The following is a 24,218-nucleotide window of genomic DNA, read 5'->3' as shown; positions in this document are numbered from 1 at the left end:
TAGAGGAATAAGTTTACTGAGTATACCAGGAAAAGTATACGGTAGGGTTATAATTAAAAGAATTAGAGGTAAGACAGAATGTAGGATTGCGGATGAGCAAGGAGGTTTCAGAGTGGGTAGGGGATGTGTAGATCAAGTGTTTACATTGAAGCATATATGTGAACAGTATTTAGATAAAGGTAGGGAAGTTTTTATTGCATTTATGGATTTAGAAAAGGCATATGATAGAGTGGATAGAGGAGCAATGTGGCAGATGTTGCAAGTATATGGAATAGGTGGTAAGTTACTAAATGCTGTTAAGAGTTTTTATGAGGATAGTGAGGCTCAGGTTAGGGTGTGTAGAAGAGAGGGAGACTACTTCCCGGTAAAAGTAGGTCTTAGACAGGGATGTGTAATGTCACCATGGTTGTTTAATATATTTATAGATGGGGTTGTAAAGGAAGTAAATGCTAGGGTGTTCGGGAGAGGGGTGGGATTAAATTTTGGGGAATCAAATTCAAAATGGGAATTGACACAGTTACTTTTTGCTGATGATACTGTGCTTATGGGAGATTCTAAAGAAAAATTGCAAAGGTTAGTGGATGAGTTTGGGAATGTGTGTAAAGGTAGAAAGTTGAAAGTGAACATAGAAAAGAGTATGGTGATGAGGGTGTCAAATGATTTAGATAAAGAAAAATTGGATATCAAATTGGGGAGGAGGAGTATGGAAGAATTGAATGTTTTCAGATACTTGGGAGTTGACGTGTCGGCGGATGGATTTATGAAGGATGAGGTTAATCATAGAATTGATGAGGGAAAAAAGGTGAGTGGTGCGTTGAGGTATATGTGGAGTCAAAAAACGTTATATATGGAGGCAAAGAAGGGAATGTATGAAAGTATAGTAGTACCAACACTCTTATATGGGTGTGAAGCTTGGGTGGTAAATGCAGCAGCGAGGAGACGGTTGGAGGCAGTGAAGATGTCCTGTTTAAGGGCAATGTGTGGTGTAAATATTATGCAGAAAATTCGGAGTGTGGAAATTAGGAAAAGGTGTGGAGTTAATAAAAGTATTAGTCAGAGGGCAGAAGAGGGGTTGTTGAGGTGGTTTGGTCATTTAGAGAGAATGGATCAAAGTAGAATGACATGGAAAGCATATAAATCTATAGGGGAAGGAAGGTGGGGTAGGGGTCGTCCTCGAAAGGGTTGGAGAGAGGGGTTAAAGGAGGTTTTGTGGGCAAGGGGCTTGGACTTCCAGCAAGCGTGCGTGAGCGTGTTAGATAGGAGTGAATGGAGACGAATGGTACTAGGGACCTGACGATCTGTTGGAGTGTGAGCAGGGTAATATTTAGTGAAGGGATTCAGGGAAACCGGTTATTTTCATTTAGTCGGACTTGAGTCCTGGAAATGGGAAGTACAATGTCTGCACTTTAAAGGAGGGGTTTGGGATATTGGCAGTTTGGAGGGATATGTTGTGTATCTTTATACGTATATGCTTCTAAACTGTTGTATTCTGAGCACCTCTGCAAAAACAGTGATAATGTGTGAGTGTGGTGAAAGTGTTGAATGATGATGAAAGTATTTTCTTTTTGGGGATTTTGTTTCTTTTTTGGGTCACCCTGCCTCGGTGGGAGACGGCCGACTTGTTGACACAAAATATATATATATATATATATATATATATATATATATATATATATATATATATATATATATATATATATATATATATATATATATATAATGATATCCAAATTACTTTTCCCTTCCCTTTCTCTTACCTCTGTCAATGATGGAGGCATCTTCATAAAAATTCCAATTCTTCCTTTTTGGGATAGATTATCCTTGCTGATGGTAATTTGCAACTAATGTTAACTCCAGCTATGCTGGGAAGCAACCTTTCAAGCTCCCCTAGCTGATGAACCCTTACTGGAAAATATGACAATATCCTTATTGCCCTACTGACGTATACCAGCTCAGGTTAATAAACTTCAACACCTTGTATGCACTCCATCCTGCGTAATGACAGTGAAACATTGTTAAATTTTATTCCCAGTTGTTAAAATCTTATGAAATAAAGTAGCGGCACACTGTTGTTGTATCTTTTATTTTAGAAAACATAATTTTTTCTTAAATGAGAATATTTTATGAATCTTTATCTTCTGTCTCTATTATGGGTTATACCCAAGTCTTTCTGGATCCTCAGCCTGTCGCTCAGTATCGTCCAGTATGTCTGGAACATCCTCTCGTCTGTTTGTGTCTTCTCTCCAGTTTTGTTATTGTCAGTGATACGCATTAATTCTAATTGTCAACACTGTTTTTTCTTTTTTGTCATGTCCATCCAGTCAGCCACCGATTACTGTCATTGAAACTAAATCACTCGGGAGAAAACGTATGCCATTTTTTTAAATATGTCTATAACCATTATATATAAAGTGAAGTATTTTTAGACTTGTCTATGAAAGCGTTGTGTGTTGTGTCGTAAATTTATTTCAATTGCTGATGTGACTCACGAAATCGTAATGACACGATTGCAAACAAACCATACCACGGGCGGGATTGAACTCGCGGTCAGAGAGTCTCAAAACTCCAGACCGTCGCGTTAGCTCTTAAAATTGTCACTCTGTATACTACCTTTCACAATTAAATACATCTCATATCCTAATTTTCATTGTTAATGATGTTTTACCTCTTTTAAAAACGATTTTTCTTAGTCTTTTCGCGTGTGTTTGTACTTTAAGCCAGTTTCACCACTTTGACTATCCTATTTACTTATTTCACTAGCTGGTTTCACTCTACGTTCTCCACAAATTATCTTCCCCTTCTCCATATTCCCAAATATCAACTGATCGGACTTTTTTTAGGTCTTCACAGTTTGCCTCCAGCCCATTTTTTTCTCAGGCAGCTCTCAGCCTCTCCACATTTTCAAAGTTTTCTTGTCTCTATACTCATCCTCTGCACTACTACGTTTTTTTCTCGTTTTCCTGCCATTTTCTCTTCTTACTGTTTTTTTTTTTTTCACTAGGTCCTTGTTTTCTAAATTTGTCTTTTCTCCAAATTTATACATGTCCTTTTTGCACCAACTTCTCTCCCTCCCATCTTAATTTCCTAATTTATGTGCCTCACCTTCCCCACACGCTGATTTTACTCTCTATCGAGGATAATGATGTCTTCGTTAACTTTATTTTCCATAAGTATTACATAGCCTATCCTGAGAGAGAGTATTTCCGAAGTAACAGAAACTCCAACTCGGCTGCAATTATATCTTCAAAGCTCCCGTAACTGAAGAGTATATAATCGAATGCTGTACGTTATCGATATCGCCAAACAAAAGTCTCTCAGTTCAGGCTGGGAGAGGGAATATGGCAGGTTAAAATAGATTTGTTCCTTTAATATAATTATTGAATTGTATAGGGTAGCACTCTGCTGATGTAACTAGTTTTGTTGTATAAAAAGAATCTTTCTCTCCCGGACTGGCTAGTATGGTGTGCGAGAGTCCGGTGTATTGTTCCACGTGATCACACGTCCCTCCCGAGGCCGCCTTGACGTGCAGATCTGGCGTCGTCCTGAAGAAACCATCTTCACTCTGCTCGATCTCAACAATGACCGTGTCACCTATGTCCACGACGGCTCTGAGACCACCGAGGACTCCATCGTCCTAGAGTTGGAGCTGGTAACCCGCTCCGGCTATATCCTGCCATCCTACCTCCAGGTAAGTCGTACTTGGCTATATCCTGCCTGAAGATAAATTTTCCCTGGCTGTATTCTTCCATACTACCTGCTTGTAGGTTCTACCTGTATTACAAACAAAAGTACACAAACAGAGGCCTGATATTCCTTATTATAAATCAAGTCTCCTGACAAAGAACAGTTTGCAAGCAAATAAATACAAAGGCAAACACAAAGGGGCAGCGTTTAGTACCTGTAGTTAATCTTAACTAATACAGTAACAAACTGACCCAAGTCAGGTGTGGAAGCATAACATCAATTCAGCTGGGGAAAGCTCTCAGCCGGATTAGCTAATTTAAACGAAACTGAATCAGAGTGGCTGGGGACTCCAATCTGACTGTCAATTTGGGTGGTACATTAGTGCACAAATGGATGTTATAAATGGATGTTATAAATGCTTTGTATTGGACTGATGAAGCCACTGTGTGGCGAAACGTTTCTTTAATAAAGTTTCCCATATGTTGCATAAGTATTTCAGCTCTTCAACTTGTAGGTTTTCAAAACCATTCATCACATCTGTCAGACACTGCAACATCATGGGATCTCGATACAAAGAATTCTTTAATTAACACTGGTCCAATCTTCGGACGAAAACCTACTTACACTAGTGGATGGTCCCACTGTGATCCCGCCTCCTCCTGCTTCGACTCACCTGACTGAAGTATATAAGCTACCCCTCTGGCCCTATGCTGTGCTTCCTACAAGAGTGATGAACAACAGTGATTTACAGATATGCAAAACAGTTGGCATAAATGTGGAAAAAATTAGAGTGGGGACGTGTCAAAAGTGGTGTTCCAGAAAAGTCAGTGTTGGGCCCTTTGTTGTTCACAATTTACATAAATTACATAGATGAGGGAATAAATAGCGACATAAGCAAGTTTGCAGATGACACCAAAATAGGCCGTCGCATTAATTCTGACGAGGACACTAGAGCTCTTCAGGAAGATCTGAATAGACTGATGCAGTGGTCGGAGAAATTGCAATTGCATTTTAATTTAGACAAATGGAAGAAAATGACACTTAGAATTTTTATTGAGGAAACATTGGCTTTTTAAGTCCAATACAGAGAAGAACTGTGAACGATGAGAATGAAGTAATCAGTTCCTCAACCTGGAATCGATGTGTTCAGTCCATCAATCTTGAGAAAAGTACAGCATATGCTCGGAGAAGTGGCTTATATTATATAGTCAGGTGACTAGGAGCAAAAGGAGGCGGAGTCACCACTGGACAAATCCACTAATGTAAGTAGGTCATGGCTGTAAGTTAAGCAAGCGTAGCAGAATTCCCTGTATCAAGATCTCGCACTAGCTGGCGAAACGTTTCCTCAAAACAGATTCCCAAATGTTGCAGAAATGTCTCATTCTTCAACTTGTCTGTTTTCTAAGCAATTACATCACAATATAGACAAAGTTCTAAGCCTCGGAGAAGAAAATAATCAAGGCACTTATTTTTTAACTAAATAAAGTGGATCTTGAAGAATTGAGACATTTATGCAACACATGGGAATCTTTATTGAAGAAATGTTTCGCCCCACAGTGGCTTCATCAGTCCAATACAAAGTAGAAATGGGTAAGGAGAGGAGAAGTTTGAGGTAATCAGTCCCTCAACCTGGAATCGATGTGTTCAGTCCATCACTCTTGTAGGAAGTGCAGCATAGGGCCAGAGAGGTGGCTTATATACTGCAGTGAAATGAGGTATATAAGCCACCTCTCTGGCCCTGTGCTGCACTTCCTACAAGAGTGATGGACTGAACACATAGATTCCAGGTTGAGGGACTGATTACCTCAAACTTCTCCTCTCCTTACCCATTTCTACTTTGTATTGGACTGATGAAGCCACTGTGGGGCGAAACGTTTCTTTAATAAAGATTCCCATGTGTTGCATAAGTCTCTCATTTCTTCAACTTGTCGGTTTTCTAAACCATTCATCACAAAATAGATCTTAATCACTCTAAATGAGGAAAAGATTTAGAGGTTCTGGTTGTTAGTATTCTATAACCAAGACAACTGTGCAGAAGTGTTCGCAATAAATGGAATTCTTGGGCTCATATCAAGAAGCATAAAGAGCAATAGTTCTTAGGTTATTCAAGTCTATCATTTTTAGGTCTCTTCTTGAATATGCTGCACAGTTCTGATCACCGTATTATAGAATGAACATAAATGCGTTAGAAAACGTTCAGAGAAGGATGGCAAAGTTGATTCCATGTATCAGAAGACTCTTCTACGAAGATATACTTAGATCACCGAAACTGTAGTCTCTAGAAAGGTGTATAATTACAGGAAAGGAGGGATATAATTGAGGTGTATAAATGGAAAACCAGGAATAAATGTAACGTGCTAAAATATGTAACAAAAGCAGGAGTAATGTTGAGACACATGTGCAACATCTGTGTATCTTCATTGTAGACGTTTCGCCATCCAGTGGCTTTATCAATACAGATTCAAGGACATAATCTGAAGACAGTAGAACTATATAGAAAAGATGAGGTAATCAGTCCCTCAGCCTTGGAGTTGGTGTTAAGAGCACCGTAGTCGTGTAGATTCTGGAGGAGAGGCAAGGAGGCTGGCTTGTATACTAACGTCAGGTGGAAAGGGGACGTGTAGCAGACGAGTGCATAGTCACTGGTAGGCGGGATTTCCCAGTGGAAGTAGGTCATACCCAAAGGGATGGGCAAGTTGAAGTAGTGGTGGCAGTATCCGTATACCATACAGACAGTACTGAGCAGTTACACTCATGCTGAGTGTCAAAAAATTACCATACAGACAGTACTGAGCAGTGACATTAATGCTGAGAGTCAGTATACTACCATACGTGCAGTAATGAGCAACTGTACTCATGCTGTTTATTAACATACATCAAGGAACACAAATAAGCAGCTGCAGTCATGTGGTGCATTAACATACAGCTATAAACAATATATTTATCAGCTTAACTCAAGCTGCATGTTAACACACAGCAATGAGCACAGAACTGATCAGCTAAACTCATGCAGTGTTAAAATACAGTAATAAACACAGCTGCATCTTTGCTGTGTTAACATATAGTAATAAACACAGTACTGTGCAGCTGCACCCTTGCTGTGTTAACATATGGTAATAAATACAGTACCGTGCAGCTGCACCCTCGCTGTTTTAACATACAGTAATAAACACTGTACCTGCACCTGCATCCTTGCTGTGCTAAAGTACAGTAATAAACAGAGTACCTTCCAGCTACATCCTTGCTGTGCTAAAGTACAGTAATAAACAGAGTACCTTCCAGCTACATCCTTGCTGTGTTAAAATACTGTAACCATGCAGCTGCACCTTTGCTGTGTTAACATGCAGTAATAAACACAGTACCTTCCAGCTACATCCTTGCTGTGTTAACATAACATAAGAACATAAGAAAGGAGGAACACTGCAGGAGGCCTGCTGGCCCATACTAGGCAGGTCCTTTACAATTCATCCCACTAACAAAACATTTACCCAACCCAATTTTCAATGCTACCCAAGAAATAAGCTCTGATGTGAAAGTCCCACTCAAATCCAACCCTTCCCACTCATGTACTTATCCAACCTAGATTTGAAACTACCCAAAGTCCTAGCCTCAATAACCCAACTAGGTAGACTGTTCCACTCATCAACTACCCTATTTCCAAACCAATACTTTCCTATGTCCTTTCTAAATCTAAACTTATCTAATTTAAATCCATTACTGCGGGTTCTCTCTTGGAGAGACATCCTCAAGACCTTATTAATATCCCCTTTATTAATACCTATCTTCCACTTATACACTTCGATCAGGTCTCCCCTCATTCTTCGTCTAACAAGTGAATGTAACTTAAGAGTCTTCAATCTTTCTTCATAAGGAAGATTTCTGATGCTATGTATTAATTTAGTCATCCTACGCTGAATGTTTTCTAACGAATCCATGTCCATTTTGCAATACGGAGACCAGAACTGAGCTGCATAATCAAGGTGAGGCCTTACTAATGATGTATAAAGCTGCAGTATGACCTCTGGACTTCTGTTGCTTACACTTCTTGATATAAATCCCAGTAATCTATTTGCCTTATTACGTACGCTTAGGCATTGCTGTCTTGGTTTAAGGTTGCTGCTCACCATAACCCCCAAGTCCTTTTCGCAATCTGTATGGCTAAGTTCTACATCATTTAATTTATAAGTACTAGGGTTATGGGCACTCCCAAGCTTCAGAACCTTGCACTTATCTACATTGAACTGCATCTGCCACTTTTCTGCCACTTAAAATACTGTAACCATGCAGCTGCACATTTGCTGTGTTAACATGCAGTAATAAACAGAGTACCTTCCAGCTACATCCTTGCTGTGTTAAAATGCTGTAACCATGCAGCTGCACCTTTGCTGTGTTAACATGCAGTAACACAGATCCATGCAGCTGCATCCTTGCTGTGTTAACGTACTGAAATAAACACAGTACAATGCAGATGCACCCTTGCTGTGTTAAAATACAGTAATAAACACAGTACCATGCAGCTGTCCCCTTACTGTGTTAACTTACAGAAACACAGTACTGTGCAGCTCCACCCTTGCTGTGTTAACATACAGTAATAAACAAAGTACCTTGCAGCTGCGTTCTTGGGTGTTAACGTACTGAAATAAACACAGTACAATGCAGCTGCACCCTTGCTGTGTTAAGATACAGTAATAAACACAGTACCTTGCAGCTCTATCCTTGCTGTGTTAAAATACAGTAATGAACACAGTACCATGCAGCTGCACCCCTGCTGTGTAATCTTACACAAATAAACAGAGTGCAGTGCAGCTGCACCCTTGCTGTGTTAACATACAGTAATAAACAAAGTACAGTGCAACTGCACCGATGCTGTGTTAACATACAGTAATAAACAAAGTACAGTGCAACTGCACCGATGCTGTGTTAACATACAGTAATGTAGATGAATGGTTCAGAGAACCGACATGTTGATAAATTAGACACATGTGCAACTCTTCGTTATCTTTATTGAGGAAACGTTTCGCCACACAGTGGCTTCATCAGTCCATACAAAGGAGAATCTTGAAGAACAGGAGGAGAATGAGGTAATCAGTCCCTCAACCTTGAGTCGATGTGGTCAGTCCATCAATCTTGAATAGAATACGGCATATCAGCGGAGAGGCAGCTTATAAACCGTATGGCAGGATTGATGATTCAAGATTGATGGACTGACCACATCGACTCAAGGTTGAGGGACTGATTACCTCATTCTCCTCCTGTTCTTCAAGATTCTCCTTTGTATGGACTGATGAAGCCACTGTGTGGCGAAACGTTTCCTCAATAAAGATACCCAAGAGTTGCACATGTGTCTAATTTATCAACATACAGTAATAAACAAAGTACAGTGCAACTGCACCCTTGCTGCGTTAACATACAGTAATAAACAAAGTACAGTGCAGCTGCACCGATGCTGTGTTAACATACAGTAATAAACAAAGTACAGTGCAACTGCACAGATGCTGTTAACATACAGTAATAAACAAAGTACAGTTCAGCTGCACCGATGCTGTGTTAACATACAGTAATAAACAAAGTACAGTGCAGCTGCACCGATGCTGTGTTAACATACAGTAATAAACAAAGTACAGTGCAACTGCACCGATGCTGTGTTAACATATAGTAATAAACACAGTATTGGTCACAGACCGGGCCGCTGGTACGTTGACCCCCGGAACTCTCTCCAGGTAAACTCCAGGTAAACTGTGCAGCTGCACCCTTGCTATTTTAACATATTGTAATATACACTGTACCTGCACCTGCATCCTTGCTGTGTTAACATACAGTAATAAACATAGTACTGTGCAGCTGCACCCTTGCTGTGTTAACATACAGTAATAAACGGAGTACCGTGCAGCTGCACCCTTGCTGTGTTTACATACATTAATGAACACAGTACCGTGCACCTGCACCCTTGCTGTGTTAACGTACAGTAATGAACGGAGTACCGTGCAGCTGCACCCTTATGTTAACACACAGTAATAAACGGAGTACCGTGCAGCTGCAACCTTGCTGTGTTAACATATAGTAATAAACACAGTACTGTGGAGCTGCTGCACCCCTTCTGTGTTAACATACAGTAATAAACACAGTACTGTGCAGCTGCACCCTTGCTGTATTAACATACAGTAATGAACATAGTACCGTGCAGCTGCACTCTTGCTGTGTTAACATACAGTAATGAACACAGTACAGTGCAGCTGCACCCTTGCTGTGTTAACATACAGTAATAAACGGAGTATAGTGCAGCTGCACCCTTGCTGTGTTAACATACAGTAATAAACGGAGTACCGTGCAGCTGCACCCTTTCTGTGTTAACATACAGTAATAAACGGAGTATAGTGCAGCTGCACCCTTGCTGTGTTAACATACAGTAATAAACGGAGTACCGTGCAGCCGCACCCTTGCTGTGTTAACATATTCAATTCAATTCAATTCAATTCAAGTTTATTCTCTATTAGGGTTACAATGTGGGGTTTACAGGTTTTGTGTATTGTGTGGTTTACATGTTATAAAATACTAATTACAGAGGGGGCCACTAGGACACCTAGCATGGCTAGGCATTTCGAGCAGACTTAGATTAATTCTTAACATTATATCCTTACAGATTATGGTATTAAGGCTAAGTGACTACATCATAATTTGTGAGTTTAGCAATGTGAATGCTTTTGTTTTGACACAATAAAAGTTGTCTATATTGGAGTATCATAGGCAAACTTATGACTAGTTAGGATTTATTATTTTAAGATTAAGATTAGTATTTCTGGGTTTATAGTCAGTGGGTGAGTGAATGTAATTGTGAACCACCAGGTGGTTATCATGTAGTTAATTGTCGGGGTGGATCAGGGAGATAAAATGTTTTCTAACTGTAGTTTTGAAAGTGATGAATGTGTCTGCAGTTCTAGAGTTTTCAGGTAGGGTGTTCCAGATTTTAGGTCCTTTGAAATAAACTGAATTTTTGTAAAGGTTTAGTCGAACATGGGGAATGTCATAGAGATGTTTGTGTCTGGTGTTATGCCTGTGGATCCTGTCACAACTATCAAGAAAGCGTTTTAGGTCAAGGTTAATATTGGAATTTAAGGTTCTGTAGATATAGATTGCACAGTAGTAAGTGTGAAGAGTGGGGGAGGTGTTGCCAGGGATGGGATTTAGTGATTATTCTTACTGCGGCTTTTTGTTGGGTTATTATTGGCTTTAGATGTGTTGCTGCAGTTGATCCCCAAGCACAAATAGTATAGGTGAGGTATGGATATGTAAGTGAATGGTATAGTGTGAGAAGGGCAGTTTGGGGCACGTAGTATCGTATCTTGGAGAGGATTCCCACCGTTTTGGATACTTTTTTTGTTATGTGTTGGATATGGGTGCTGAAATTTAGGTTGTTGTCGAGGTACAGGCCAAGGAATTTGCCCTCATTATGTCTGGCAATTAGAGTGTTGTCGATCTTAATGTTAAGCTGCGCAACACCTGCTCTGCTACCGAACATAATATAGTAGGTTTTGCCAGTGTTAAGTGTAAGTTTACTGGCTGTCATCGAAGTCGATATTTTGAGCAGCTCCTCGTTAACAATGGTGTTGAAGGTGGTAAGATTAGGGTGGGAGATGACCTAAGTCGTGACGTCAGCAAAGAGAATGGGTTTCAGGTGTTGGGATATGTTTGGAAGATCACTGATGTAAATGAGGAAGAGCAGGGGTCCAAGGACACTTCCCTGCGGAACTCCAGTAACAAGTGGCAGTATTGATGAGGCTGTGTCTTTAATGGCGACATACTAATACCTATTAGAAAGGTAGGATTTAAAATATGCAAGCGCATGGCCTCTTATACCACAGTGGTCAAGTTTGTGGAGTAGGATGCCGTGGTCTACTGTGTCAAACGCTTTTCTTAGGTCAATAAAAATTCCTAGCGGATATTCCTTATTTTCCAATGCTGTGTAAAGCAGGTCTAGCATTTTTATAATTGCATCATTAGTGCTTTTATTTTCCTGAATCCAAACTGGCTGAGTATATTTTGTGACGTTATAAATGAATATAGTCTCCTGTGCACGAGTTTCTCGAAGATTTTGGATAGCAATGGTAAGTTTGATATTGACCTAGAGTTGTTTACGTCTGTAGGGTCACCACCTTTATGTATTGGTATAACCCTTGCTGTCTTGAGTAGTGTCGGGAAAGTGCTAGTTTCTAGTCACTTGTTAAAAAGTAATGTAATAGCATGCAAAAGGACATGGACCGCTCGCTTGTACAATAATGGTGGGACGTGAGACAGATTCCCCGAGTTATTTTTAAGTGACTTTATGATCACGGTGACTTCCGTGGGCTCAGTTGGTACAAGATAGAAGGAATTTGGGAAATTCCCATCTAGGTAGTCCCCGGCATGGGCACTGGTACGTGGGATTTTACTGGCGAGATTAGATCCTATGTTTGAGAAGAAGTCGTTTATCTTGTTAGCTGTATCAGTGGAATGCAGTGGTGTTTCATGAGGTTTAGTTAGAACAATATTCTTGTTTTTTTTTCAGTTTGTGGGTCCCTAGAATCTGGGAAAGTGTTTTCCAGGTCTTTTTTATATCTCCTCTTGTGTCAGTGAATCTGCTGGAGTAGTACAGTTGTTTGGCTTTCTTTATTAATTTGGTGAGAACTGTTGAATATTGTTTAAGAATATCTTTGTGTATTAAGCTCTGTCTATATTGCTTTTCATATTGGTGTTTCTTATCAATGGATTTCAGAATGCTGCTGGTTAGCCATGGGCAACTGAGCCGTTTATTCGTGATCTGTTTTGTTTTTATAGGACAATGTTTGTTGTATAGTCTAAGTATTTTGTTAAGAAAAATGTCTGTCCAATCGTCAATACCATTGGCATTGGAGAATTCTGTAGGCCAGTCAACAGTCTCTAGGTCTGCTGCGAAATTCCTTATTGAGGCCTCGTCATGGAGTCTAAATGAAACTTTGTTGTATTCGAGTGGTGGTTTACTAATGTTTGTTAAGAGGAAGGTTGGGTAGTGGTCAGTAGTGTTGTCTGTGATTATCCCTGATTTAAGGGGGGCTAATATATTGGTCCACATGTGGTCTATTATGGTTGCACTTGTCTCAGTCAGCCTGGTTGGTTTAGTTATTGTTGGTATGAGAAGTTTATTGTTCATATTGTTGATGAAATCAGTTACAGTCTGATCATCTGGTAGGCCAAGGCCAAGGTTGATACTGAAGTCTCCAACTAAGAGAAGGTGGTGCTTGTTCATTTGTCTGTTTGTTATTAGTGACTTTAGATTCTCACTGATGTTTGGGATGTTTGTGTGGGGTATCCGGTATATATGGCACCGATTGTTATAGGCGTCTTGAGGTTTTTTACAGTAAAATTAGCAAAAATGTATTCCCCATATTCATCACTAAAGCAATTAGTGCTAATACAAGATAGTTGGTTAGAGTAATAGAATAATGCAGGAGAAGGGTGTCTTTAGTGGCTCAAGGAGTGCTAGGAGGTCATCATTGTGTTTGCTTAAGGACCTGATGTTGTAGTTAAGAACTGATAGACTTTGAGCAGTGTACAGGATAGTGCTGACTTGTGATGCTGTGTAATAAAGACTGTTACTTTCCAATAAGTTTTGATTGTGTGTTAGATTATGGAGGTTTAGATCAGGGTCAACGTGATCATTCATCTTTTAGGTTCAAATAGTGGTTGTTTATATCCTGTATTATGTGGTGAGTTCTAATACTGATTTCTGTAGTGGTGGGAGGTTTGGATAAGTATACCGCTAAAGCACTTTGGTCATATAGAGTATTGTCACTAATAAACATAATGAAATTGATATTGTCTATGTGTTGTGCTAGAATGAGCTAAAGTACAACTAGGTATAAACTAATACTATAAACAAAAGCAAATTACAAGTGGCACCAGACTCTTGTAATTGCACTAAGGTCTTAATATAATGATTTTAGTGTTGTCTATGTATTGAGCTAGAATGAGCTAAAGTACAACTAGGTATAAACTTACAGTATAAAAATACAAATTAAAATGGTACTTGCAATTACACTAGGGTCTGATACAGGTTGTTAACAAGATCAAGAGTATAACTAGATTTAAATTGACAAATTCACAAATTAAAGTACCAAAAGAATAATAAGTAAAAAATAGCAATGACAATGACTTGGTTATAATATGATAGTAAGATAGTAGACAGGTACACAGGTACACAGGTACACAGGTACAAAGGATAATATAAAGGTTGGAGTTGAATATACAAACTTGAAAATCTGGCAACAAAATCTTATGAAAAGTATAAAATAATGATTAATGTACAAAAGTAAAATTGGTAGTAAATATGGTGTTTAATAAAATTTTAGTAAGTAATAATGATTACAAAAAGAGATTAATTAGCAAAAATAAATTGAAAAAGTAATGTTTATTTCAAGTATTAAATTTTAAGAACAGTTATTTGGATTCAATATTGGAGTGGTAGTTATACTAGAGATTATTTGGCAGTACAAAGTATTTAAGAGTACTCTAAGATAGTAAATGTGGTATTAAAACAGGTTATGGTAATTAGACAAGTAATGGTAATTAAATGATGTCAAAAATGTTAAGAGTAATAAACACCCTTGCTGTGTTAACATATAGTAATAAACACAGTACTGTGATGCTGTACTCTTGCTGTGTTATACAGTAATAAACACAGTACCATGCAGCTGCACCCTTGCTGTGTTAACATAGAGTAATAAACACAGTACTGTGATGCTGCACTCTTGCTGTGTTATACAGTAATAAACACAGTACCATGCAGCTGCACCCTTGCTGTGTTAACATAGAGTAATAAACACAGTACTGTGATGCTGTACTCTTGCTGTGTTATACAGTAATAAAGACAGTACCATGCAGCTGCACCCTTGCTGTGTTAACATAGAGTATTAAACACAGTACTGTGATGCTGTACTCTTGCTGTGTTATACAGTAATAAACACAGTACCATGCAGCTGCACCCTTGCTGTGTTATACAGTAATAAACACAGTACTGTGATGTTGTACTCTTGCTGTGTTATACAGTAATAAACACAGTACTGTGATGTTGTACTCTTGCTGTGTTATACAGTAATAAACACAGTACTGTGATGCTGTACTCTTGCTGTGTTATACAGTAATAAACACAGTACTGTGATGTTGTACTCTTGCTGTGTTATACAGTAATAAACACAGTACCATGCAGCTGCACCCTTGCTGTGTTAACATATAGTAATAAACACAGTACTGTGATGCTGTACTCTTGCTGTGTTATACAGTAATAAACACAGTACCATGCAGCTGCACCCTTGCTGTGTTAACATACAGTAAAAACGGAGTACCGTGCAGCTGCACACTTGCTGTGTTAGCAAACAGTAATAAACACAGTACCATGCAGCTGCACCCTTGCTGTGTTAACATACAGTAATAAACACAGTACCATGCAGCTGCACCCTTGCTATTTTAACATATAATAATAAACACAGTACCATGCAGCTGCACCCTTGCTGTTTTAACATATAATAATAAACACAGTGCCATGCAGCTGCACCCTTGCTGTGTTAACATACAGTAAAAACAGAGTACCGTGCAGCTGCTCACTTGCTGTGTTAGCATACAGTAATAAACACAGTGCCATGCAGCTGCACCCTTGCTGTGTTAACATACAGTAAAAACACAGTACTGTGATGTTGTACTCTTGCTGTGTTATACAGTAATAAACACAGTACCATGCAGCTGCACCCTTGCTGTGTTAACATACAGTAATAAACACAGTACTGTGATGTTGTACTCTTGCTGTGTTATACAGTAATAAACACAGTACCATGCAGCTGCACCCTTGCTGTGTTAACATATAGTAATAAACACAGTACTGTGATGCTGTACTCTTGCTGTGTTATACAGTAATAAACACAGTACCATGCAGCTGCACCCTTGCTGTGTTAACATACAGTAAAAACGGAGTACCGTGCAGCTGCACACTTGCTGTGTTAGCATACAGTAATAAACACAGTACCATGCAGCTGCACCCTTGCTGTGTTAACATACAGTAATAAACACAGTACCATGCAGCTGCACCCTTGCTGTTTTAACATATAATAATAAACACAGTGCCATGCAGCTGCACCCTTGCTGTGTTAACATACAGTAAAAACAGAGTACCGTGCAGCTGCTCACTTGCTGTGTTAGCATACAGTAATAAACACAGTGCCATGCAGCTGCACCCTTGCTGTGTTAACATACAGTAAAAACAGAGTACCGTGCAGCTGCTCACTTGCTGTGTTAGCATACAGTAATAAACACAGTACCATGCAGCTGCACCCTTGCTGTTTTAACATATAATAATAAACACAGTACCATGCAGCTGCACCCTTGATCTGTTAACATACAGTAATAAACACAGTATATTAATTTCTTCAGAAATAACATTCTTAATTTGTAAATAAAATATCCTCCTTCTCTGTTGTACTAATTAGAGAAAGTCATCTTCACAAACTATCTTTATCTAATTACATCCAGTCTGCGCATTTTTGGACAACGCAACGAACCTTAGTTACAACACGCTTATGTTGAACCTAAATGTAAGTAATATTATTTATATTATCTTATATTCTGCTGCTTTCAAAGATATAGTGCCTGTGTGTGTGTACTCACCTAGATGTACTCGCCTAGTTGTGGTTGCAGTGGTCGAGTCTCTGCTCCTGGGCCCGCTTCTTCGGTGGCCGCTACTCAGTCACTCTACCCGCTTCATGAGTTTTATCATACCTCTCCTTAAAGCTATGTATAGATCCTACCTCAACTACATCACTTCTCAGACTATTCTAATTCCTGATAACTCTGACTGAAGAAATACGTCCTGACATCCCTGTGGTTCATCTGAGTCTTCAACTTCCAGCTGTGACTCCTTGTTGCTGTGTCCCATCTCTGGAACATCCTGTCTCTTTCCACCTTGTCTATTCCTCTCGGTATTTTATCTGTCGTTATTATATTCCCCCTATCTCTCCTGTCTTCCAGTGTCGTCAGGTCGATTTACCTTAACCCCTCCTCGTTGGACATACCCCTTAGCTCCAGGACTAATCTTGTTGCAAACCTTTGCACTTTCTCTAGTTTCCTTATATGCTTGGCTAGGTGAGGGTTCCAAACTGGCGCTGCATACTCCAATATAGGCCTAATGTACATATTGTACAGGGACCTCAATGACTCCTTATTAAGATGTCGGAATGCTGTTCTCAGGTTTGCCAATCACCAGTATGCTGCCGCAGTTATTTGGTTGATGTGTGCCTCATGAAAGGTGCCCGGTGTTATACTCACCCTAAGATCCTTTTCCTTGAGTGAGGTTTGTAGGCTCTGCCCCCTTAGCCTGTACTCCATCTCTGGTCGTCTGTGCCCTTCCCCAATCTTCATGACTTTGCACTTGGTGGTGTTGAATTCCTGGAGCCAGTTGCGGGACCAGTCCTGCAGCCTGTCCAGATCACTCTGCAGTTCTGCTTGATCCTCGTTCGATTGAATTCTTCTCATCAACTTCATCTCATCTGCAAACAGGGACACTTCGGAGTTTATTCCTTCCATCATGTCGTTCACAAATGCAAGAAACAGCACTGGTCCTTGGACTGATCCCTGTGGCACCCCACTCATTAGAGGCGCCCACTCTGACACCTCACCACGTACCACGACTCGGTGTTGTCTTCCTGACAGGTATTCCCTGGTCCTTTGTAGTGCCTTCCCTGTTACCCCTGCTTGGTCCTCCAGCTTTTGCACTAATCTCTTGTGTGAAACTGTGTCAAACGCCTTCTTGCCGTCCAAGAAAATGCAATCTACTCACCCCTCTCTCTCTTGTCTTACTGCCGTCACCCTCTCATAGAACTCCAATAAGCTTGTGACACAGGATTTTCCATCTCTGAAACCGTGCTGGCTGTCGTTGATAAGCTCATTTCTTTCTAGGTGCTCCACCACTCTTCTGATAATCTTCTCCATGACCTTGTATTCTATACGTGTCAGTGAAACTGGTCTGTAATTTAATTCTTTGTGTCTCTCTTTTTTTGTAAAAATTGGGACTACATTTGCTGTCTTCCATAATCAGGTAATCGCTCTGTTTCGAAAAATGTGTTGAAGATTGTTGTTAATGGTACACATAGCGCCTCTGCTCTCTCTCTCAGGACCCATGGAGAGATGTTATCCGGTCCCATCGCCTTTGAGGTATCAAGCTCGCTGAGCAGCCTCTTCACTTCTTCCTAGGTTGTATGTATTGTATCCAACACGTGTTGGTGTGCTCCACCTCTCCGCCTTTCTGGAGGCCCTTCTGTCTCCTCTGTGAACACTTCTTTGAATCTCCCGTTGAGCTCTTCACATACTTCGCGGTCATTTTTTTGTGACCTTTCCCCCTTCCTTCCTCATCCTGACTACCTGTTCCTAGACTGTTGTGCTCCTCCTGATGTGGCTGTACAACAGCTTTGGGTCAGATTTGGCTTTTGCTGCTATGTCATTCTCATATTGTCTTTGGGCCTCCCTTCTTACCTGTGCATATTCATTTCTGGCTCTATGACTGCTCTCCTTATACACCTGGGTCCTTTGCTTTCTATACTTCTTCAATTCTCTAGCACACTTTTGGATGAACCTTTGGATGAACCACAGGCTCATCCTGGCTTTCTCGTCATTCCTGTTACCCTAGGGTACAAACCTCTCTTAGCTTCTTTGCATGTTGTCATATATTCCATCATCTCGTTTAATGACTTTCCTGGCAGCTCTCTATCCCACTGAACCCCAGGCAGGAAGTTCATGCTTACATAGTCCCCTTGTAGTTTGACTTCATACGTCCAGCCCTTCCTGCTTCTCCCTCCACTTGTAACTCTACTATGTAGTCGAAACTCAGGACTTCATGGCCACTGGCCCCGAAAGGTCTTTCATATGTGATGTCCTCAATATCTGCACTGCTCAAGGTGACTACTAGGTCCAATGTCGCTGGTTTATCCTCTCTCTCTCTGGTAGTGTCCCTTACGGGTTGGTACACGAGTTTTTCCAATACCACCTCCACCATCTTAGCCCTCCATATTTCTTGGCCCCCATGTGGCCCTAGGTTCTCCCAGTCGATTTCCTTGTGGTGTGTGTTTGTGTGTGTGTGTGTGTGTGTGTGTGTGTGTGTGTGTTAACCATTCTGTCAAAGGCACTTGTCGATAAGACACTTATCCGGTTCGGTGTGTGTGTGTGTGTGTGTGTGTGTACTCACCTAGTTGTACTCGCCTAGTTGTACTCACCTGCATGTGGTTCCAGGGGTCGAATTACAGCTTCTGGCCTCACTTTTTCACTGGTCGCTAATGGGTCACTCTTCGTGCTCAATGTGCTTTATCATACCTCTTCTTAAAGCTATGTGTGGATCCTGCCTGCACTATATCACTTCCCAGACTATTCCACTTCCTGACAACTCTGACTGATGAAATACTTCGTAATGTCCCTGTGATATATCTGAGTCTTCAATTTTCATATGACCCCTTGTTGCTGTGTCCCATCTCTGGAACATTCTGTCTCTGTTGATCTTGTCGATTCCTCTCAGTATTTTATCTGTCGTTTTCATATCCCCCTTATCTCTCCTGTCTTCCAGTGTCGTCAAGTCGACTTCCCTTAGCCTCTCCTCGTAGGACTTACCTCTTAGCTCTGGGACTAGTCTTGTTGCAAACCTTTGCACTTTCTCTAGTTTCCTCTCATACTTGGCTAGGGGAGGGTTTCAAACTGGCGCTGCATACACGAATATGGGCCTAACGTACACAGTGTACAGGGTCCTGAATGACTCCTTATTTAGATGTCTGAATGCTGTTCTTAGGTATGTGTGTGTGTGTGTGTGTGTGTGTAATTCACCTCTCCACAATTTGCCTTCCCCAAACGGTGTTTAGTGCCTTCTCATGAACATAATAATACTCGCTTTGTTTTCCTCCCTGGCATTTATAACGTCAACCTGCACACACTGGTTACCGAATTGCTTAACACAAATATGTTGCAACAGAGGAAAGATAGTCTTAGCCGAGAGATCAGTGAATTAGAGCAAAAACTTAGGATGTCATACATAACAGAAGAAATACAAAGGGAACAAAGGGCCATAATGATGTTGCAAGTAACCCAAAATATTTTTATTCTTATGCCAAATCCAAGCTAAGAACAACCTGAAGAATTGGACCATTATTGACAGGAGACTCGTATACTGACGATGAGGAAGTGAGTGAAATCCTAAAAGAACAGTATGAGTCGGTGTTCAGCAACCCACTACATGACAGCAAGGTAGAAAATGCTGTAAGCTGCTAGCAAGTTTAGCACCTAGGCTAAGACTGCAGTTTGATGACGGATGCAGTTTTCATTAGATAAGGAACATTTGTTATCTCACTACTGTTATCCTCAAGTTTGGCAGAAGCAAGGCCTACCTGAGACACCAGGCCTATGGCCATCCTCCGGGAGTAGAAAGACCGTCGAAACTCACCATAGGTATGTCATTCTCACTCTCCAGGCCACATGCACATACTTTCGTGAGCACACACACACACACACACACACACACACACACACACACACACACACACCTTAGTAAGGAATCATTCAAGACACTGTACACCGTGTATGTCAGGCCCATACTGGAGTATGCAGCACCTGTTTGGAACCCGCACTTGATAAAGCACGTCAAGAAACTAGAGAAAGTACAAAGGTTTGCGACAAGGTTAGTTCCAGAGCTAAGGGGAATGTCCTATGAAGAAAGATTAAGGGAAATCGGCCTGACGACACTGGAGGACAGGAGGGTCAGGGGAGACATGATAACGACATATAAAATACTGCGTGGAATAGACAAGGTGGACAAAGACAGGATGTTCCAGGGAGGGGACACAGAAACAAGAAGCCACAATTGGAAGTTGAAGACACAAATGAGTCAGAGAGATAGTAGGAAGTATTTCTTCAGTCATAGAGTTGTAAGGCAGTGGAATAGCCTAGAAAATGACGTAGTGGAGGCAGGAACCATACACAGTTTTAAGACGAGGTTTGATAAAGCTCATGGAGCGGGGAGAGAGAGGGCCCAGTAGCAACCGGTGAAGAGGTGGGGCCAGGAGTTAAGACTCGACCCCTGCAACCACAAATAGGTGAGTACAAATAGGTGAGTACACAGGAGCTTGGACTCGATCCCTGCAACCTCAACTAGGTGAGTACACTCACACTCACACTCTACCTGCATGAGGTGCAGTGAGGAAGAGAACTAAATGGAAAGAGAGTGATGGAACATGTGGCCACAAACTGCAGGGAGTCAGAGAAGTTTTTCTCAGGAGCAACAGAAATAATGGGAAAATCAGAGTGATCCCATGGTATACCCGGAGGTGTAGAGAGGCGAAAGTCATGTGTGGTAAAGCATGGAAAAAGTATGGAAGGCAAAGGTTTCAGGAAAACAAGAAATTGAGTGGAAGAACCAGAAACGAATGTACATGGATGTGGAGAGAGACCCAGCGGCAATATGAGACTGACGTAACATCGAAATCCAAATCTGACCCGAACTTGTTATACAGCCACTTCAGGAGAAAATAAATAGTTAAGGACCAGGTAATAAGGCTGAGGAAGAGTGAATATTAAAATGGTATATACAGTACTAACAAGTTGGTAATTAGCACACTTGTGCAATAGTTAAGCATCTTTATTCCAAAACGTTTCGCCTACACAGTAGGCTTCTTCAGGCTAGTACAGAAGAGTTGGCAGAAGCCATCTCTTCTGTACTCGAGTTGGCAGAAGCCAGCTCTTCTGTACTCGACTGAAAAAGCGTACTGTGTAGGCGAAACGTTTTGGAATAAAGATGCTTAACTGTGTCTTACTTACCAAGACTAAGGAAAAAATGAAGGAGGGGAGCTCACCAAGAAGTATGCGAGGAGCTCAGCATGAAATTTAGGGAAGTACTCAGTGGAGACAGAGAGGTTTGCAGTAGAGGCGGTAGCGTACACCAGCTCGACACACTACACACTATCGACCAGGAAGTGAAGAAACCGCTATGTGAACCATATACATCGAAGGTGGTGGGAACAAATAACATCTCTCCATGGGTCCTAAGAGAGTGAACAGTGGCACTGTGTGTGCCACTGACAACAATTTTCAACAAGCCTATGAGAACAGGACAGCAAATGTAGTCCCAATTTTTAAGAAAGGAGACAGACAGGCAGCATTAAACTACTGATTAGTATCACTGGCATGTATATTATGTGAAGTTAGGGAGAAGATTATTAGGAGAAGAGTGGTGTAGCATCGAGAAAGGAATTTGCTCGTACATGACAACCAGCGTGGATTTAAGTTTGGGAAATCGTGTATTAGAAGCCTACTGGAGTTTTATGACAAGGTAACAGAAGACAGAAGAGAGAGAGAGAGAGAGAAAGAGAGAGAGAGAGAGAGAGAGAGAGAGAGAGAGAGAGAGAGAGAGAGAGAGAGAGAGAGAGAGAGAGAGAGAGAGAGAGAGAGAGAGAGAGAGAGAGAGAGAGAGAGAGAGAGAGAGAGAGAGAGACAGACAGACAGACAGACATACAGAGACAGAGAGATGGGTAGATTGCATTTTCTTGGACTGTAAGAAAGCATTCGACACAGATCGCACAAGTGACTGGTGCAAAAGCTAGATGAGCAGGCAGGAAAAGCGTTACACTGGATCAGGGAATAACTGACAGGAAGGCAGCAACGAGTGATGGTACGTGACAAAGTGTTGGAGCAGGCATTTGTGCCGAATGGAGTTCTGCAGGGGTCAGTCCTACATCCTGTGCTGTTTTTTGTCTATGTGAGGGACATGATTCAGACGTATCTTCGTTTGCAGACGATGTGAAACTAATGAAGATACAATGGACGAGGATCAGAAAAGACCACAAAGAGATCTGGACAAGCAGCAAGCTTGATGTGACAGAAGTCTCTTGGAGGTCTACCTTACCAAGTGCAAAGTCATGAACTTTGGGGAAAGACAAAGAAAACCGCAGAGACAGTAAGGGCTTAGAGGTCAAAGATTGAAAAACCTCTCTCAAGGAAAAGGATCTTGGGGTATATCATACCGAAGACATCCCCTGAGGTGTATATCAACCAAATAACTGCTGCAGCATATGGACTCCTGGCAGACCTAAGAATAGAGTTTTGATATCATAGTAAGGAAGTTTGCAGCATCAGTATGGAACCCACACATGGTCAAGCACGTCAAGACATAAGAGAATGCGCAAAAGTTTGCAACAGAGGTAAGGGATATGTCCCGCGAGGAGAGGGAACTCAGCCTGATGACACAGGAGGGAAGGAGAGGGACATGATGACGACATAAAATACTGAAGGGAATTAACAAAGTGGACAGCGCCAGAATGTTTCAGAGATGGAATACAGGAACAAGAGGACACAACTGGAAATTGAAAACTCAGATGAATCATAGGGATGTTAGAAAGTATTTCTTCATCCTTATTGATGTCAGGAAGTAGAATAATCTGGAGAGTGATGTAGTGGAGGCAGGATCCATACATATCTTGAAGATAAGGTACAATAAGGCTCTTGGAGCAGGGAGAGAGCAGACCTAGTTGCTACCAGCGAAGAGGGGGGAGGGCAGGTTCTGTAAATAAACCCCTGCAACTGCATAGGTAAGCATGCACACACACACACACACACACACACACACACACACACACACACACACACACACACACACACACACACACACACACACACACACACACTGGATCCTTGAGTTTAACCCCGCCAAATGCAAAGTCATGAAGATTGGGGAAGGGCAAAGAAGACCGCACACACAATATAGTTTAGATGGCCAAAGTCTGCAAACCTCACTCAAGGAAAAAGATCTGGGGGTGAGTATAACACCGAGCATATCTCCTGAGGCGCACATCAATCAGATAACTGTTGCAGCATACGGGCGCCTGGCAAACCTACGGATAGCGTTCCGATACCTCAGTAAGGAGTCGTTCAAGACTCTGTATTCCATTTACGTCAGGCCCATACTGGAGTATGCAGCACCAGTTTGGAATCCACACCTAGTCAAGCACGTCAAGAAATTAGAGAAAGTGCAAAGGTTTGCAGCAAGACTAGTCCCAGAGCTACGGGGATTGTCCTACGAAGGAAGGTTGAGGGAAATCGGCCTGACGACACTGGAGGCCAGGAGGGTCAGGGGAGACATGATAACGACATATAAAATACTGCGCGGAATAGACGAGGTGGACAAAGACAGGATGTTCCAGAGATGGGACACAGACACGAGAGGTCACAATTGGAAGTTGAAGACTCAGATGAATCAAAGGGATGTTAGGAAGTATTTCTTCAGTCATAGAGTAGTCAGGCCGTAGAATAGCCTAGAAAGTGAAGTAGTGGAGGCGGGAACCATACATAGTTTTAAGGCGAGGTATGATAAAGCTCATGGAGCAGGGAGAGAGAGGACCTAGTAGCAATCAGTGAAGAGGCGGGGCCAGGAGCTATGAATCGACCCCTGCAACCACAAATAGGTGAGTACAAATAGGTGAGTACACGCACACACACACACACACACACACACA

General features: G+C 41.3%; 1 protein-coding gene across 1 annotated transcript in view; it reads left to right on the top strand.

Annotated features, from left to right (window-relative positions):
- Nucleotides 1-24,218, top strand: part of LOC128696630 (chondroitin sulfate proteoglycan 4) — an 873,169-nt gene that overhangs the window by 729,099 nt on the left and 119,852 nt on the right. The window contains exon 10 of the mRNA XM_053787941.2: nt 3,458-3,688. Within this exon, the coding sequence (XP_053643916.2) occupies nt 3,458-3,688 (231 nt within the window). The remainder of the gene's footprint in view (nt 1-3,457; nt 3,689-24,218) is intronic.

Source organism: Cherax quadricarinatus, chromosome 46 (assembly GCF_038502225.1).
Source record: "Cherax quadricarinatus isolate ZL_2023a chromosome 46, ASM3850222v1, whole genome shotgun sequence".
Taxonomy (NCBI): Eukaryota; Metazoa; Arthropoda; class Malacostraca; order Decapoda; family Parastacidae; genus Cherax; species Cherax quadricarinatus.
The sequence above is the reverse complement of the archived record's forward strand: the minus strand, read 5'-3'. Positions and strand labels throughout refer to the sequence as shown.